The sequence below is a fragment of the Fundulus heteroclitus genome, chromosome 17 (assembly GCF_011125445.2).
Source record: "Fundulus heteroclitus isolate FHET01 chromosome 17, MU-UCD_Fhet_4.1, whole genome shotgun sequence".
NCBI classification, from domain to species: domain Eukaryota; kingdom Metazoa; phylum Chordata; class Actinopteri; order Cyprinodontiformes; family Fundulidae; genus Fundulus; species Fundulus heteroclitus.
In genome coordinates, this window is record NC_046377.1 from 17,014,369 (window position 1) to 17,027,777 (window position 13,409).

Below are 13,409 nucleotides of genomic sequence, written 5' to 3' on the forward strand. Positions count from 1 at the left end.
GGGTATTCTCTCTCCTGGTTTTGTGCTGCTTCATGAGTCAGAAAGTAGGGCAGAGAGTGAGAGTACTCCCACCACCACATGCCTGCTGTCAGTATCTGCCTCTGAGAAGACTCACAGAGAGAAATCTGTTGAGTCTGCATGTCATTATCTCTGCCATCATGTTAACATCTCTCCTCCTCCACCATACAAGTCCCCCAACATGTTGCAGCCATCAGCCACATCTGTCAGGCTGTGGTTCTTTAAGCTTCGCTACCGTCAAGTACGAGGGTCAGTAAATCACCACTGACCTAAAGAGATTTTTCTCGTTCCCGTAGACATGGATCTGAAACACCTACAAGACAATTATTTTTTCCATTTGTGCATTTAATAGTTGAAAAGAGAACACAATCACTGCTTATAGAATCACATTGATGAGGAGTAACTTGAACCACTTAATCAATTCCAAGCAGCATTTTAGCTGGCATCCAGACTTTGACTGGGCCACTGCAACTATTGATTCCTAGAGTCTCTAAAAGTAGACTGGGAGGCAGATCATTCAGTTATCAGACTCCTCTCTTGTGGAACCAACTCTCAGTTCTTGGTCTGTGAGGCAGACACCGTGTCTATTTTTAAGACTAGGCTTAAAACTTTCCTTTTTGACAAATCTTCTTATGTTACTTATGTGGCTTATGTTACCGTGAGCTTCCATCTGTAGTTATGCTGCTATAGGCTTAGGCAACATGGAGGACATCAGGGTCTATTTTTCTCACTCTGCTGAGTTCTCCTACTGTTCTCCAATTTGCATTGTTTGTTGTTATTTCTACTTTTAACTCTTTGATCTCTGTCATTTTTTTCTTCATAGTATGTGAATCTGGTCTGTTAGCTGTGACATCATCCAGGGGAAACAGCTCAATCTGCTATTACCATATAATGTAGAACAGATTACTGGATAAATGTGTGCTTCTGTACTTGTTGTGTCTCTGCTCTGTCTTCTCTAACCCCCAGTCGGTTGAGGCAGATGAGCGTTCATACTGAGCCTGGTTCTGCTGGAGGTTTTCCTTCCTGTTAAAGGGGAGTTTTCCTCTCCACTGTCACTTCATGCATGCTCAATTTGAGGGATTGCTGCAAAGCCATCGAAAATGCAGACTGTCCACTGTGGCTCTATGCTCTTTCAGGAGGAGTGAATGCTGCTTGGAGAGACTTGATGCAACCTGCTGGGTTTCCTTAGAGAGGAAACTTTTTGACCAATTTGTCCAAACTGTAATCAAGATTTTATTAAATTTGACTTTGTAAAGTGCCTTGAGATGACATGTCTTGTGTCATTTTATAAATAAAATTGAATTTTCCTTTTTGGGTTCTGTTGAGATTTGTTGCTGTTTTACGTATAATTAACCTAACTCTAAAATAAAATTATATTATTTGGTTAACTCAATGAATCAAAAACACAAAGCTACAAAACAAGCCCCCAATTATTACCCCTCCACCACCGTACCTGACAGTAGGGCTGGGCAATATGTCGAGAGTTTTAAAATATGAGATGAGACTACATAGTTTATATCGAGATGGTCTATGTTGCCTTATAGTTCTACTTTTAGGTATTCCAGTCAGGTATCTTTCTGCAGTTTTTTTAAATTTATTTACAGCTGTTTGTTTAAAAATGTCCCTGTGAGACATTTGGGATAAAACTTTGATTCAGAGACACCTTTTTATAATGACTTTCTGAATAGAAAAACATATCAAGATGAATATCGTATATCGGCCTAAAAATATCGAGATATTATTTTTGGTTTTCTTCAAACGTGGTGTTGTGCGTGATACTTTACTTTTACTTTTTAGTTTTTATTGTAGAAGCATTGTACTTTATTTCATTTTACGTAACTTTGGAGATCTAAGCTGTGCTGCAATTTGTTTTTTTTCTCCTGAAACCTTTCCAAACAAATCATCATGCTTAGCCTTTTCCAAGTTGCCCTCTTATGATTAATTTAACATGTTGACTTAGCTCAGTAGAATATCTGATTGGGTCATTTTTTTCCCTCCAATTACTCTCAATATTTCAGGGTCTGGGTCTGTTGTGGTTTTGCTCCTTGGAAGATTAACAACTGCCTCAAGTGTTTTCATGCTGGTCAATAATCTTTTTTACTTTTGAAGTTAACCATCAAGTCTGGGCCAGGCTTCAGGTGGCAGCACACGTTTGACCCTAGAACACCTTGATACACTGAGGAGTTAATTCAATAACTGCAAGAACAGAGCCCAAATCATTAAACCGCCACAATCGTGTGTGAGGATTGGCTGATCATAATGGATGAACATCTCTACAAGGGATCTATACACCTTGAAGCCATTATTTCAGACGTCTTGTGGTTTATTGCATGGTTTATCCATTGCATTGCATGGAGGGAATATCCTCTCACACACTTCAAATTGCTTATAAACGGCCCCGTAACCCAGTTGCTTCTCCAAGGTCGTTACTGATGTTATTCCAACTTGGCATTATGTCTCACAGCTCTGTGGTTCAGAGTAGGATACTTTTAAAACCCTTGTTTTTGGGCGCAGCCTCGCCTCTGTCAGTCTGCCCCAGGGCAGCTGTGGCTACTAACACAGCTCACCACCTCCAGGGTGTGAATGTGTGTGTGAATGGGTGAATGACCGACTAGCGCTATACAAGTACAAGCCATTTACCTTCCTTTCATAGAGCTGGTGATGATCAGCTGATCTGCAAGATAAGTATACATTGTTTCTGAGACACTGCTTCTGCTTTTTGGCTCAGTTTTTCTAAAACTTGTCTTTTATTCATGTCACAACAACAACTATGAATGCATGTTTGTTTGATACCAAAGCCCGGGTTGTCATAGTGAATCTTTAAAGCCGTGTGGTTTCATATTTGCTGACAACAGCAAGCTTTCTGGGACATGGACCTATTTCAAACAAAGAGTTTGATTTTCAGATGAAAACCAGCCTCTTTTTTCCCAACGTTTCCTGTCGTCTAATTTCCAGGCAATTCCCAGAACAAATTAGCTCTGATGTATACAGTTTAAGTTCTAGCACTTCTGCGGCCAGACTCAGAAATCAAACAAAGGAGTGAGAGTCTGTTTTGAGAGGTTTGTTTGGAGTCCATTATGTCTGTGCTAAATTCAGTCCTGACATTCAGGCCAAAGATTCGTCTGTCCATCAGCTGCCGGTTCTGTGTTTAGCCTGAGCAGCTTTGTGGCTGAGTTTAACCCCTGAACTCCCCTGATGTCCATACTGCAGAGCATTGATCCAAAGCTTTTCCTCATGAAAATGTATCTATTTTTGAAACTGTATTTCAAATGTGACTGAGCACAAAGAAATAAACGAGGTTACATGTAAAAAAAACTGTCAGGAAGCTGATCCCACTATGAGGAATTTATATAATAATCAGACTCAGTTACCGGGAAGAGAACAAAAGGCCCCATAATTAATCAATGCACTTTATCTGATACACCGGGACCCCTGCAAAATGACAAAAACCCATAGCATAATGCTGCCACCACCATGCCTTACACTGAGTACAGTGTTGTCAAGTTTGAAAATCTCACCTCTCCAAACTTTTTAAAAAAAAATTGTGGACGCTCAAGTGTTTTTAATTCCTGTTTTGATAACATCAACAGGGTAAAAAGTTGAGACACCATTAACAAAATCTGTCCAGAAGGTTCACAGATAGGATAACCCTGGTAGGTTTTATAGCATTTTATAGCATTCCATAATATTTCTCCTAGATCTGTTTAATCCGACTCAGCTTCACCTGAATGCTGTGTGGTATAGCTTTACTATTCAATCTTAAGTGTATATTACCATAAAGGCTTTGCTAAAAGAAAAAGAAAAAGCGTCCCTTTGGGATCAATAAAGTATTTTTTAATTTGAATATTTTTAGCAAAAACAGCCATCTTCACACATTTCTAAAGCCCTTTTATTTTAGGGGACATAAAACTGAGAAACCTGATATACCTATACTTCATTTTGTTACAGAATGTGATACAGAATGTCTGGATGCTTATAAAACCATGACACTACCATCACAATGGTCCACAGATGTAAAAATATAATTAAGAATCGAGAATATTTATAGTCATTATGTGTTACCATAGTAACATTTTTTTGATGACACAGACATCGCCTCAGAATGCACAGAGATTACACATTGCCCACAGACACAAGATATAATCTTTCTAAACCATCTTTCCCCCCCCCCCCCATAAACAAGTTGATTGCAATGACCAACAACACTTGCCAAGCAGCTTAAAGCATGCAAACAGCTTTTAGCATCTAATAACACTCATTTTTGTGTACAAAAGTCAGATTGCAGTCCCTTTACAAACGGTGTAGATTACTGTGCGGTTGCATGAATGCATCAACAAACAATCTGTTGTTCGACACACTAATGCTCACGGTAAAATACTGTGTAATTAATTTATATCTTAAAGTTACAGAACTGTACAGCGTGCATGGATGTTGAAATAGACAGTAGCGTGTGAGAGACACTGTAAATAATTCTCATCGGGTCAAGAACACGTGGAACCAGTTGTATGTTTTTATACATGTTAAAAGTCCATGATGGTTTATTGATACTCAGCAGGGGGCAATAGCCCTCAGAGCTATGGGGAAAAAGTTGTTTTTAAGTCTATTAGTTTTGTTTAAATGTTTCTGAATCGTTTACCTGATGGAAGTGGTACAAACAGTGCATTGCTCAGGTGAGTGGGATGCACAATTTGGAAAAATTAAAGGAGCATAGTGCAAGTTTTTGCAGACGTCTGCCCCCTCTGGCAACAAGTTGAAATTACACCAGTGTTGTGCACGTGCATGGGAGAAGAGGAAAAGCAGCTGCGACTGCACAGGTCTTTTGTTTAGACTCTTCTGAGGTAAAAGAAAAGCTATAAATATTGAATTTAGCCTGTGTTCCCAATGCATCAATTACGACGGAGACTCAACAAAGTGTCCAGATAAACGAGAACATGCGACTCAAATCATTCTCTCATGAAGTGATTAATCCAACCAGAGGCAGCATCAGTAGATAGACATTAAACTTATTTCACATGTTGGGCAATTGTAAGGGCATGTATGGGAAACAAAATAAATCCTATTTAACTTCAAAATGTGCGCAATGCTCCTTTAAAACAAAAACTAATAGACTATGCAAGACCTTTACTTCTAAACATAGTACATGTAAATATACATAAACCATCCATCCAATAATTTGTGTTGAGAAGATGTGGCGTTCACACCACACTTAAAAGTCTGGGGCTCAGCCAAGCAGGAGTTGTGTTGTGCAATGGGTTAGATTTAGAAATAAAAAGGAGTACCAAGCTAAGACAATTTAAAAGCAGGTATAAATATGTCATCTTTAAAAAAATATGCATGTAACCCAAACATTTAAATGTGATAATTTGTAACATTTTCAATAAGTACTGCTTGATATCTTCTTCTGTACAATTGCTTTAAAATAAGACACCGTATTAATGTAACTGTGCTTTGATTTGTAATGCCTTTTATCAAAAGACTGCATATGTTACATGACATGAATATTGTAATTGGGGGTAGGTTCTTATAAGTTCTCAGAACTTCTACCTTCTCCTTTTGAGCACCACTAAAAAGTCTTAACATTTCAATGTAAATCTTATTTGTATTTTTGCTCAAAGAAACTGAAAATAAATAAAATTAAATAAATATAATTACATAATAACATGAAGCCAGTTTGCCCCGGATCCATTTAAAACCATGACACTGACACCAATATTTTTTACAGAAGGAATAATACAATTATGCATTTTTCTTTCTCTACATATCATTTATATCAATACACTTAATCATTTAAATAGTCGTGGGAAGCAAATTTGGCTGCATACAGTAACAACTATGACACTACCACCACCATTTTCTGCAGTTAGAAAAGGTGCTTAAAGAAAAACTCCATTGAAACAATTTGACTTTTCTTCATGTCACAACATTACCTTCTTGTCCTTAATTTTTTTACCTTAATTTTTAATTTAAATAGTTTTTAAACTGTCTCCTGACTGATATCAGCAATAGTTTCTCTGGAAGGCATTTTATTCCTTTATGCTGCGCTGTCATGCAAACAACTGAGTTTAAGATCAACAGAAGTCTTTCCTGGGAAGACTTTTTACTGCTCTGGAGGGTGAAATTGGCCTTGATAATGTCCGTGTGCATGCAATATTTACAATTTGGCATTGGTGAAGTCCACCATCGCATTAAACAAGAGTGGGGAAATTTTTACCTTCAAGGTTGATGCTCTTCAGATTTGATGAGACAGCTGCATGCAGATGGGCTCAATAATTAACAACTTGCTTCTACTGTAACTATAACTATAATGCTTGCATGTTTTGTGCGTGGTTATTTTTAGCAGCGGTATGCATTCGAACAAAGCTCTGCTGCTAGAATTCATTGTTCGCTGCGTTACTATGTGAGGGAATTGTTTGGAAAGCTTTGGGACTTGGTATTATCCTGGGACTGTCGTAGCAATTCACACGTCTCATTATGAAGCGGTGCTGTTGACCTATTTTGAGAGACTTCCTCTTCATGATGGGCAAAATAAAAGCTGAACTATGTGCCAGTCCATAAACCAAGAACCTCTGTCCTGCCTGATAGAGTTTGGGCCTGATGTAATTCAAAGCAGTGAGAAAAAATGCTTTGGAGATGGCAGGAAATGAACTGAAGTAGTTTTAAATGAACAATTTCAACGTGTATAGTCTAAAGAAATATAGAGTCATGATAAAAATTAAAATGGTGCAACCTCTCAACATCAGATCCTGACATTTAAACAAAAGGGATGCAGAATTTTTTTTTCTTCGTTTAGTTTGCCCAAACTCTTCCCATGGCTGCTAAATCAGCTCCTTCAAAATAAATGATTTCATAGCTCATTGCAAATGTTTTTGTTTTTTTTAGCAATTTTAAACACATTTTCAGGGTCTGAGTCAGACTGAGCTGCTTGAAAGAGGCCACGGTTGCTGATTTTGGAGAAATGTTATAAATAAAAACATTAAGTTCGTAAAGCCCTGGGACTCCAGAAGCTTATAACCACTTAAAGCTGATTTAAACCAGAGCCACTTTCACCCGGCTAGACTCGCAATAACACGGAAATCAGGAGGCATGTTGGAGTTAGGTGTGTTGCTCAAGGGCACATCGACATGTTCGCCGTTTTATCACATTAATGTTTCCGATAAGCAAATAAACCTTAATATCAAATTAACCTTAGTGAATACAAAATTGGGTTTTCTAATAATCATTTTATGTATTAATAATAATAATACATTTTATTTAAAGGGCGCCTTTCTGGACACCCAAGGTCATCGTACAAGAGGATAAAAAAACAGAATGTCAGAAACAAAATCAAAACAAATAAAAATTTAAAAAATACAGAGGCTGGGACAGGGAAATAGATAATTAAAGAGAATAGGCAGTCTTAAATAGATGAGTTTTGAGTTGTGATTTAAAAAGTATTAAGGATAAAAAAAATTATTCTACCTGTCCCCAGTGTGTAAAAGTATTTGCTCCATGAACCTGAGACCTCTTGTACCACCCTCAACAGCAATAACCCATCCATTAAATATTTAAAACTGGCATTCAGGGTTTTACCAACCCCTAGAGGAAATTTGGTCATCACGCTTATGTGGAGAATCCTTTTAATTCAGACATTAGACTGACAACCTGCCTAGGGTGCACCTCATCTTTCACCCAGTGATTGATGGAGAAAGGCACTAGCCCCTCTGCGGCGCAGCACGGATAAGTGGGTGCAGCCAGTTTACCGTCATACCTCGGCACCTCAGTTAGATCGCTGTCCAGGTTTTGACTGGGCCAGTCCAAAACCGTTGTTTAGTGTGTTTTATTTTAGCCAATCAGATGCAAATCTGCCTGTGTGGTCAGATCACTGTCCTGCCACACAATCCAGATGTGCTTTGGAGGAGGAACCGATGGTCGGAGGTTCTGCTTCGGCATTTTTCTGGTAGAGAGCAGAATTTGTGGCGTCTATTATGGTTCTGAAGCAGCAAATCAAGGCAAGGCAAATTTATTTATATAGCACAATTCAGTACAGAGACAATGCAAAGTGCAGACCATCAAACTACCACCTAGTAGTTGGTTGATTGGTATAATGCAGGGGTGTCAAACATACGGCCCGCGTATTATCATTATAAAAAAAAAATATTATTTTTTTTTTCCCAGTGTCCTGTCTGGCAATGTTGCAATAAGATGCCACAAAGAGCTCATCAGATTTGACTTTCACAAGTGGACAAGATAAAAGGAAGAGAATGATAAAACAATTATTGAAAAAAAACACGTACTTCGTTTAATTGAAAATATGCAGTTCCTATATTGTCCACGAGGGGCGCTGTGTTTTAATTAGCAGATTAAGCTTCAGGTGTGGAAAAATTCAAATCATTTCTTAATTTTTATCTGTTTGATGTATTTTGTCATGCAGGACAGTGTTTTTAAGTTCCAAAAAATGTGAATAAATGTTTTTCAACATTGTACAATCACTGTGATCAGTTCTTATGCATAATGCACAAGTAAATGTTTAAGTGAGTAAAAGTATTGTTGAAATTGCACATACTTTTCTTAAAAACGCTGAGGTTATTCATAATATATTGTGTAAAAGTGAAATTAACTTAATATAAAAATCAACAACAAGTCCACATTTATTAGTTCTATATAATCATGCAATGAGTTTACTCGTGTGGCCCTCTTGAGATCAGATTAAGCTGTATGCGGCCCCTCAACCAAAATGAGTTTGACACCCCTGGTATAATGATACTTTCGTCTCAACAGATCACTTTCCAAATTCTTAGAAATAATGAAAGTGTATTTTAAGTAGACGTTAGGTCAGTAGCAGCTCTGGGCTTTGAGCTCTCTGAATGATGCCATTCTTCCCAGTCTTTCTTACTGCTGAGTCCCAAACTCTGATCTAACAGAGGCAAATGAAGCCTGCAGTGCTTTAGATATCATTCTGGGTTCTTTTGGGACCTCCTAGATTGGTCTTTAAAGCACTTGATGGGGTAATCTTGGTAGGTCGGCCACTCTTGGGAATGTTCACCCCTGTTCCCTGTGTTCTCCATTTGTAGATAAAAGGTAGGATGTGCTGCTTTGTGAAATTTCTTAGCCTACTTCATGTTGCCTGACAGGTTCTGTTTAGGTCAGTTCATGAAAACTCTGGTAAATCACTCAATTCCTGATTTTTAAAAAGCGGGTAACAGTTTTTTTCTACATTTTAAAGGGCTGGTTTGTCTAGCTTTTTTCCATTAATGTATTAAATGATCATATAAAAAGTGCCTTTTGTACTTATTGGGTTATTTTGTCTAATATCAGCATCCGATTTTTCCACCGTAAACATTTAAGTGCAATTAAAAAAGGGAGCATAAAGCCTGTATACAATTGTTTCTGGTTCCTAAAAAATAAAACAAGTGAACCTGGTGAGCAGCATCAGCTGTTGCAAAAATAAACTCCCAACCACAATCGATATGCTTTTACTACGGAAAATACTTTATTCACTTTCAAAGCAAGAATATAGAGACTAGTTCAGACTGACTTTACAAAGGAGCCACAGAGACACAGAAAAGTTATTTTACAGAGTGGAACCGGTTTGTTTCCAAAGGCATTGACTGTGAGGAATGTAATCTACAACGGTGATCATCAGTGCTTCACATCAACATCTTAAATGATGAACTGGCTGATCTAAAAGGGTTCAACAGGACATTAACACACTAATCCGAGGGGGGGGGAAATGTTGCTTTGCAGTCAAAAAGCCGACGTTCATAATTTATCAACAGCATGGAGCCCAAAATAGAGAGAGGGGATGAATTATAGATCCTTCCCGACACATTTAGAGTCCCCTCCTTTATTAACAACCCCCGTTTACAAAAATAGAAACTTTTTTTTACAATTACAAGAAGATGTATTTTTGGCAAATGCTGAATTAAGATGATTAATTGTCTTTTTATTTTCAAAAAGGCACATTTAACCAAATAGAAACCTAAATACTTCGGCAGGATGCGGAATATAAAAAGAACTTAAGACATAAAGCTACAAACAGAAACAGAAATATATATTTTTTCCCCCACTTTTCTTTGCGTTTATGGAGAAAAACAGGCAAAAAAAAACTTTCAAAACACATGAACCCAAAAGTGAACATGAAAAATAAATCTTTAATATTAATTTCAATTTTTTCTTATGTTTTGTTTTTCTTAGCGGGACTCGAAACAAATGCCCCAGAAACGTAAATAGAAACAATATATATATATATATAGTATAAAAAAAAAAAAAGAGTACAAATAAAATATTAAAATAAAGTATGAACACAAGCTAGTATCAAAATGGGATGAATGCATTTAAGAAATTGAATTAAAAACTTAAAGCGACCAAAAACAAACAAAAAAGTTTCTATAAATACATAAGTTGTCATCAGTGTCCTGTAAAAAGCCTCACACATCGAGTTTTAAAATGATTTCCACCGGAAAAAAATGCCGCAATGCTCTGAATTTATTTTATTTTTTTTACCTTAAGCCGGAAACCATCAGTGCAACTTTAATTCAGAAATACAAGGCAGCCAGTGCCTCGTTGTTAGAATTTGAGTATATTTGACGGAGCAGAGGTGGCGTAGGACCTTAGCCAGCCAACAGGGGGTGCTGCTGAAGAAAGTCTGCCTTCAGGACACTTCTGAGGAACAAAACCAATCTTTTGAAATAAGACCTCACGAAGTCTCGTTGACCGATCGATCCAGCTCTAAAACTTTACTGCTGCTCCCGTTCGCCCGCTGCGACCTGGAGTCCAAACACCGAGCAAAAACAATCAGCATCAGGACTTTCAACGGATCCAGAAAATAAAAAAATTAACACGAGTCCACTGAGGCGCCGGGGTTCACCTGTTCAGGTCTAGCAGCAGGTTCTTCTGCGTGTCGTTGCACTTGTTCCTGAAAGGCGGGTGCGTCTCCGCCCTGTTTGCCTCCGAGCTGAGCTTCTGCTGCTCCGAGCGCCGCCACGCCGCCATGATGACGGCCGCCGTGTCCTCCCACTGCTCGGGGTATTCGCCCCCCAGGCCCAGGAGGTGCGGCTGCTCGTCCTCGAAGGTCGACAGCAAACTCCTGGATTTAACTAAGACGGAAACAAAGACACAGACTTTGAAGCAAAGAAAATAAATATCTAAAAGCATCGCCCCACCACCCCAGACAAATTTCGAAAAATGCCTCCAAAGTGGGCGGTGCCTGTAGTTGAGAAATCTTCAAGTTGAAAAATATTTCAGGACATTTTCTCCTGCTTTGCAAACATTAAAAAAAACAAGTTTCGTAAAACTTTTCCGCAGCCTACGCACACAGTTCAGACTGCTGTTTAACGCCACATGGTATTTTGAAAGAAAGCATCGGTTTGTGTGTGAGAGCAGGATGTGAGAGGAGGCTGAATTTGATTGTTAAGAAAATTATATCTGATCTCAATTACAACAGTGAGTGTGTGTGTGTGGGAGGTAATGAGGATGTAGCGAAAGGTCAAATCAGTCTCTGTAGCCGTCGCTGCTGAGCTGTAGGTGGAATCTGATTAGTGGTGATGGTATAATGGACCACCAGGGCTTTTCAGCCGGGAACTAATGATTCATGACAAAAAGGCAACAGCAGGGTAGGTCAGGCAAGCTGGAAACTTTAGGAAAATTACATGATTTTTGATATTTGTCACAGTGGCTCCAGCACTGATTTCACTTTATCTGGATATAATGAAAAAAAAAGTGTATAAGCCACATTAAATGTTTTGATGACGGGCATGTCAAAAGCTTTGATTCATTCCCAATTTTTAGGTTTTCATTTAAAAAAAACTGACTTTGTTGTCTTTTAGGACGGCCTCGATCAACAGATCAGATTTTCTCAAATCGTTTCCTCAGACCTCAGTTGCTCTTTATTCATTTTCAATATCTGAATCTTTTTAGAGGAATATTTGTGCCCAAAATAAGAACTTTAGCTATTTTCTCTGTACTGGATAGCAAATACAGTTAAATCCTGCTATATTAGCATATCCATGAAAAGTGGATTTTAATAATTGAAGCCATTCATAACATATTCATACATATTTCAAAACATTTATAATTGTTAATTTTGATGATAATGGTTTACAGCTAATGAAAACCCAAAATCCAACATCATCATGTGAACAAAAATGGAGTTTTATATCAGAAATGCTATTTTATGGCCTACTTGGGAAAGTTGTTCAGCAGACAACCTCAATAAAGAAGGAAAAGCCCTAAAAGTGCATTGCTAAACAAGCTGATTGTCCACTTAGTGGTGAATCCAAGAATATGAATGGAAAGTTTAGTGGAAGAAAAAAACCATCCATAGGAAAAAAAAAAAAAAGGTACACAAGCAACATGGTTTTTTTTTTTTCCCATGAGAAGATTGTAAAGCAAAATTTGTTTAATAGTCTGGTACAAACTCTTAAATTTGCCTGTGATATTAATTTTGCCTCTTGTGGCAGCATACCAAGCAGTAAACACCACAATTTCAATCAAACAGTATAAAAGGTTAGTAAAAAGTAAAGAATTTATTTGAAACAAATACACAGAGGTGTAAAAATATCTGAATGTAAGCGGAAAGATTGAACCAAAATGTCTCAGAGGAAATAAAAAAAAAAAAAAAAACACTTATCGGCCTATAAGTGATGTTTTCTTTTAAATAATAAAAATGCAAGAATCATGTTTTTAAGGTTACACGGTAAAGGGACGAAAACCACTTTTGAAATAAAATATCTGATTTCAATCTTTGTGCCTTTTTCTCAGTAAATAAAGATTTGATATTCTTTATAAAAATGCCAAATCTTTTGCTTTAAAAAGGTTAAATTAAGGGCAGAATCACAGTGTTTGGCACCACTCAGGGAAAATAATATTCATATCTTTAAAAATAAACTTTATACTGTATGACATAACATGTATAAGTTGGTAAAGAAATCATTTTATGGATGGATTTTATATTCAAAGACCTCAGACTAGACCTTTTTTTACACCTTTATTTAATCCCAGCAAGGCCTTTAAACAAGCCTTGCCTGTGACTTTAGATCCGCTCAAATTAGCACTTTTCCTGCGAATAAAGAGTTTATTTTTGAATTCCTCAGTCTCACTGCTCCTTAGTTAGGTGTATTCTCTAATGATGAATCTAAGTGGATTCAGTAATAACAAATTCAGTCCTTAAACAAAATTATAGCAGAGAAATTATATATTTTTTGCTAAATACACAAAATCTTTTAACTTTATGTTTAAAATAATTCAACATCATTAATTTTTCAATAGATATAAGGCTGATTAATATTTAATGGGATAAATAAATGATTAATAGTTTTGTCAAATCTGTTTGTTTAATATGTTCACCAAATGTCTCCTGTCTTTTGAAGCAAAAAATTGTAGTTAAAAGAAAAACATAAGAGTTTATTATAAAA

At 37.2% G+C, this 13,409-nt stretch overlaps 1 protein-coding gene across 1 annotated transcript in view; it reads right to left on the reverse strand.

Annotated features, from left to right (window-relative positions):
• Window positions 1-10,490: 10,490 nt before the first annotated feature.
• Window positions 10,491-13,409, reverse strand: part of creb3l2 (cAMP responsive element binding protein 3-like 2) — a 32,705-nt gene continuing 29,786 nt past the window's right edge. Inside the window, exons 12-13 of the mRNA XM_012873832.3 lie at window positions 10,865-11,093; window positions 10,491-10,763 (exon numbers count right to left, since the gene is read on the reverse strand). Of these exons, the coding sequence (XP_012729286.2) occupies window positions 10,694-10,763; window positions 10,865-11,093 (299 nt within the window). The 3' untranslated portion in view covers window positions 10,491-10,693. The remainder of the gene's footprint in view (window positions 10,764-10,864; window positions 11,094-13,409) is intronic.